Source organism: Dysidea avara, chromosome 1, assembly GCF_963678975.1.
Source record: "Dysidea avara chromosome 1, odDysAvar1.4, whole genome shotgun sequence".
Taxonomy (NCBI): Eukaryota; Metazoa; Porifera; class Demospongiae; order Dictyoceratida; family Dysideidae; genus Dysidea; species Dysidea avara.
In genome coordinates, this window is record NC_089272.1 from 36,278,214 (window position 1) to 36,284,751 (window position 6,538).

The following is a 6,538-nucleotide window of genomic DNA, read 5'->3' on the forward strand; positions in this document are numbered from 1 at the left end:
GAAGAATATTTGAGCCATACTACAAATCCTTGATGGTCAAAATACATATTACCGAAAAAGATTGATATACTCTAATAGAGAATATTCAATAACTCCAATAGAACAATCGGGCAGCTGACTGTTCTATTAGAGTATATTGATCTTTTCTGTAACATGCAGCAAAGATGTGCTTCAGCCACTTACAGTATTATGTGCCATAGCTGCAAACTTATTAGCAAAACATGGGAAATGAGGCATAAAGCTTGAGCATAATTTGAGCATAACGGGTAAAAATTTTGAGCAGTGCAGCATAGCATAATAAGTAAAATTTTGAGCATAATAGGTGGGTCCCTATTAATTACTACTCAAATAAAATAGTCTATATACTGTACCAAATGAGTCAAGTGATTGAGATACTCTAATAGAGCAGTCAGCCATGCTGTGATTTGTTGCCACATCTACCAGCTAAACTGTTATGTAAACTAGTTGAATTTCTTGCACGTAGCAGGTAACTATCAAGGTACAAACCTTTAGTAATGAAATGGAAATATGTTTAAGTTTCAAAATTTTATAGCACAAAAACCAACATACATTACATGTATGTGCCAAGCATTTCAAGACCTCTTTATAGAGCAGTCATATATGTGCATATTCAGCAACTGATATAAAGTATGTATATATTAGTTCTTCTGTTTACTTGTAGGGAAAAAAATGATATCTATTCAACCTGTGAAAAGGGCATGGCCTTCCAAACAAATTAAGTTACAGTATATAAATATCATTGCAGCCATTTCTTGGTTGCCACTTTTGATGTCACTTCTACAATAGCCTATTTTTGGAAGGCCAAGCCTGAAAACTAGTTTAACAAAGTAACTCACGCGTACTGTAGTTCTCCATAGTTTGGCATAGTATACATTCATCACGTACAGTATTTGGCAGGTTTTGGTGACAACTCACAATCGGTTCTATTGTTACATATTTCCGTGATATCTCCAGGATTTGTCCATTTACATTAACAAACATAACAGCAATGTTACCTTCTCCCACCCATCATCGAAGCATTTAGGTAAGTCTATAAAAGCAATCCAGTGGTAGAACTTGTATTTGCTGGGGTGGTTAACCACTTAGCGCAGTGAGAGTTATCAGCCTTCAACAGCTTGGGTGATTAGTCGTAGTGGCGTGAGCGCTGCAGGTTTTTAGCCTGCACTAAAGCACGTGGGCAACTGTGCTTTATTGCCCACAAAGAGTACTTTATTGTAGAATTAAAGCACACTTTGTGGTGCAATAAAGCACTCTTTGTGGGCAATAAAGCGCTGTTTGCCATTAAGTGTACTTTGTGAAATTAAATTACACTTTCCTTTGATCTCGCCCACGTATAGTTCTATGAATTAGTATGCGGTACATACATCTGACTATTTTATTAGAGTTAACTGAGATCATCTTTTAGTGATGCACTGATACAGATACTAGTATCGGTATCGGCCCTATTTTGGAGGTATCGGGCTTGTATCGGTAAAGCTATAAATGTCCGATACCAACCAATACTTTAAATGACATCATTTAATTACTTATCAAGATGGCGGCGTACATAGTGCATTGAACGGAGTTGAGCAAAAGCTGATATAAGCTATGAATTCCATAAAAGAAGCCAGTTACTAGCATTATTAGTACAGTGGAAACTGAAGTAAGCCACGAAATAAGATGCATTGAAGCCATAAACTATTATCTTCACGTAATTGACAGTCACAAAACTAACAAACTGCAGTTAAAGAGATTAGCAAATGAGTTTAGTAAGCTAAATCACTAGCTGTTGCTTGTGAGAAATGCCTGTGGGGCAAAGTATCGGTATTGGCCATTTCTGGTCTCAAATGTGTTGGTATTGGATCGGTAGTGAAAAAGTGGTATCGGTGCATCACCAATCATCTTTATAACTATCCCATCAACTTAAGAGGTGGAAGGGTTAATACCATTGAGGTGGGTCTTTAGCCTATCTAGCCTGCCCTTCCTAGCTATGTAAGAAATTTAGAATGATTAATCTCATTTAATCGTTGATATGATGGAAGAATGGTGAAAACTTACTTGATGTTATGATAATAGGCGGTGGGTGAGACATAGCAATGTGAGCTGAGTATTTGAAACTTAAAATTAATAATAAGTGGCCTAAATATTGCATAGCACTTGGCATCAGGTGATATTGTGAACAAGCAATAATACACATACAGGTTGAGTATATAAGAAATTCTTTTACAAACCACTAGGTGAGCTGCAGTCTCAGAGTGATCATCAACCACAACAAATGCAAGTTATTCCGGATGGCAAAGAACAGGATACTACCACAGGTATTTCATTGTCTGATTATGCATCTGACATTGTGAAATGATATGATATAATGTGAGCATTCAATTGTACACCTACTGTAGTACACCTAATTGTGAGTTAACATAATGGATCCATGTATGGTATGCTCATGTACCATCAGTTGACCACTATGCTAAAATTAGCAATAATTGTTGTAACCTTATATTATGGCAACAATCTATTAGCACTATGCAACTACAGACATTGCATGATGCGAGGCACAATACGAACCTTGGAGTGGTACCATTATGGCAGATATGCCAATAGACAAAGGATGTAGACTTTCGCATGTCCATGTCATCTTGTACAAAAATACGATGCTTGATATGTACAGTACACTATATGTGTGCAGCACGTCTCAGGCTAGCTGAAATGCTGTGTATGTCAAGTGTTGGATTCTATTACAGTTTCCCACATAGCTATCATAATGGATTCATAACAAAAATTGCCCATGGTTTTGTAAATATCCTAATAGAACACACACCAAAAACTACCTACCATAAACACCATAAACTCAGAATATAAGTAGCAAGACTTGCTTAAAGGATCAGTGTGTGTTCTATGAATTTTGATTTTGATTTTTATGTAAACAGCCCAAGCCAGGCTGTTTCTACTTGTAACTGCAGATGATGTCATTCTGACAGTACTTGTGTGATTTCCATGCTTGATGCTGACTGAGATGTCACCCTACTCCATATAATTATTAAGATAACACTCAGAGCTTGGTTTACTGGTGTGGGTTGCTTGTTACTAAATGAAGTCTGTTCTGTTAGACTTACAAGATTTTTTCAATTCACGAATTAGTGTATGTGGGCTAAAAATACTCTAATAAAGCAGTCAAGTGTATTTGCATATGAGAAAAATAAAGCATTATATTAAAATAATGTGCTCTAGATCTATTAGAGCATTCAGCTACATAACAAGTTGCCCTGTAGAGATTTCAACTGCAAACAAATCATCTCCTACAGAGTTCAGCTACAAACAAGTCACACCATGTACCCAGGGTGAAAACACAAATTCAAACTTTATGCCATTATTCTACCATCACAGCCATTTCTTTGCTGTCACCTTTGACTTCACAACTTTTTCACCTTTGGGGGAGCGATTTTACAGCTTGATGTAGTCTAGTATGTAGTATAATTTGAAGGCTCAATGAGCAGAGGAAATATCATATATGTACAAATTTTTGAGGGATGTAATTTTTGCAGATTTCATGGTTGCTTATTTTTCCACAAAATTTTCATCCTCTAAGATTAACAATATTATCAGGGTTAGCTCTATGATAAGTGACCTCAGTAAAAATGAGTGATCCTTAAAAATAAAACCACAAAATCCTGATATTTGTCAGTCCGCAAAAAAAATTTACTGTACATACCTTGAAAATCTGTACGCATGTTGTAGCTACTGTATGTACTATGTATATTTTAAACAAGTACACAGAAAAATTTAGAATTTTCAACTAGAGTAGGGACCATAGCACATGATAAAAAGTACTGAAACAAGCTGGATTAGTGCACGATATTAAATCACAGTAAAACAATAAGAAGTGTTATCCCTGCTGTGCTCAAGATACCATAATAAGAATGCACAGTAGGGATATAACACTTCTTATTGTTTTACTGTGATTTAATATTGTGCACTACTCCAGCTTGTTACAGTACTTTTTATCGATGTGCTATGGTCCCTACTCTAGTTGAAAATTCCGTTTTTTCTGTGTACTTGTTTATTAACTTGTTTTGTAAATATTATTATTATGACTGGTGAACCCACGCATACCACATCTGAAATGGTGCTGCATGCCCCAGCTATATCAATTATCGTCTGAAAAGTGAAGTATCTATTACGCTTTGTTGTAAGCTATGTTCAACCCGTTACACAGCATTTCAGATCTACAGCTGTTCGAAAAACACCTCTGCAATCCATGCATACCGAAAGAAATGGTGCCGCGTGCCCCAGTTATATCAATTATCGTCTGAAAAGTGAAGTATCCATTATGCTTTGTGGTCAGCTATGTTCAACCTATTACACAGCAGTACAAATCAAGAACTGTTCGAAAAGCGCCTCTGCAATCAAAACAGCCACGATGAAAAATACGGACAATTTCTGTTACGAAGGGAAGCCATCATGTGCTGTCGCTAAATTGACACTTTTCGCTGTCAGCAAAGATGAATGGGACACAGAGGAGGACACTGGTAAGTCCATAAAGATTGCATTGTATGTACTGCAGTATGCCAAAAGGCATCTCTCGGGCCAAAGCAACATCGAATAGTGAAAAAATCAAGCCCATAGCCTTAATCGTTATCGAGTTATGCTTGTCTGAAGACATCAGTCAGGCAGTCAGTCAGTAGAAAATTATGTTAAATAAATTATTTTTAAAATTCCATAGCAACTTGTTGAAATCATTTCGGGTAAATCTGAAAGCTTGTTTGGGCTTAGTTTTACCTAACCAATACTGCCTCATCATCGTCAAGGAAAATTGAGGCTGTTTTTTAGGTGATGTTATTTCGTGGACCACGCCTACTATTTTGTGGTCCCTACTATACAGTACTATTGTACTGTATGATGCTTCTAGTATGTATTAACTTATAATTCCTATTTTAAAATTTTCCTACAGCCAATCCTATTGATGGATCATTGTGTTCAGAAGATGGTGATAATAAAGCAATCATTTTAGATGGTGAATATGAGGAAACAACAGATTTATAATAGCCTTTATATAGCCTTATGTATTTACTGTAGCTATGTAGGTGTATTATGTACACATCTACATTTTGTTATGAAGTGTTGTAAAACATAGATTTTAGTTAGACAATTGTAGACTGGTAGAATTTAATAACACTCTGTGTGTAACTAGCATTTACTTTAGCAACTATATGCTTTGCATATACTGTGTGAATTTGAGCTGATGTTTCACTTGTTTCATGGCTATACATGCCAGTACTGTATAGTATATAATATAATATATGTATATCTAAACCAAAACAGCCAAGCTGTAAAAAAAGAATGCGGTCCCCAAAAAGACCAGGATGAAAAAAGATGTGAAATCCAAGGTGGCGGCCAAGAAATGGCTGTGATGGTGGGTTAATGGAAACATTTTTAATTACAACAATTCAGGTGAATTTGGTGCCGAATCCTAGTGGAGGAGGCAACGCAAATTCACCTGAATTGTCGTAATTAAATTTTTTGCCATTAACTTACCATCACAGCCATTTCTTGGCCGCCACCTTGGATTTCACATCTTTTTTCATCCTGGTTTGTTTGGGGGCCGCACTCTTTTTTTACAGCTTAGCTGTTTTGGTTCAGATATCACTTCTTTTTGTATTGCAAGCCACAAAGCCGGCCATTAACTGGCTTTGGTGCTTCCTTCTAACTTGTTTTTTTTCTTTTCTGTAGGAATTGTGGAAGAAATGTTGTGTGCAGTTTTTTGTCTGATTAAAAATATTTGCATATTTAACAATGAAAGATAATCATACTGTAGGTAATAAGGTGACTTCTTATACATAACTGAACTGTAGCTGAAACTCCCATCGTTTGTAACTGAACTCTTTTCAGAGTAACTTGTATCTAGCTGATATCTCTACAGGGTGACTTGTTTGTAGCTGATATCTCTACAGGATGATTTGTTTGTAGCTGAACTCTCTACATGATGGTTTCTTTGTAGCTGAATTCTCTACAAGGTAACGTCTTCTAGCTGATCTTTCTACAGGGTGACTTGTATGTAGTTGAACTCTCTACATGATGGTTTCTTTGTAGCTGAATTCTCAACAAGGTAACTTCTTCTAGCTAATCTCTCTACAGTGTGACTTGTTTGTAGTCGAACTTTCTACATGATGGTTTCTTTGTAGCTGAACTGTCTACAAGGTAACTTCTTCTAGCTGATCTTTCTGCAGGGCGGTTTATTTGTAGCTGAATTCTCTACATGGTGGTTTCTTTGTAGCTGAACTCTCTAAAAGATGATTTGTTTCTAGCTGATCTCTCTATAGGATAACTTGTTTGTGGCTGAACTCTATACAGGATGGTTTCTTTGCAGCTGATCTCTCTACAGGACGATTTGTTTGTAGCTGAATTCTCTACAGGGTGATTTGTTTGCAGCTGAACTCTCTACATGATGGTCTCTTTGTAACCAAACTCTATGCAGGGTGATGTGGTTATAGCTGAACTCTCTACAGGGTGATTTGTTTGTAGCTGAACTCTCTACATG

At 36.5% G+C, this 6,538-nt stretch overlaps 1 protein-coding gene across 1 annotated transcript in view; it reads left to right on the forward strand.

Moving 5' to 3' along the window:
* Nucleotides 1–5,223, forward strand: part of LOC136241843 (uncharacterized) — a 52,396-nt gene extending 47,173 nt beyond the window's left edge. The window contains exons 9-10 of the mRNA XM_066033201.1: nt 2,238–2,318; nt 4,952–5,223. Of these exons, the coding sequence (XP_065889273.1) occupies nt 2,238–2,318; nt 4,952–5,043 (173 nt within the window). The 3' untranslated portion in view covers nt 5,044–5,223. The remainder of the gene's footprint in view (nt 1–2,237; nt 2,319–4,951) is intronic.
* The last annotated feature ends 1,315 nt before the right edge of the window (nt 5,224–6,538 follow it).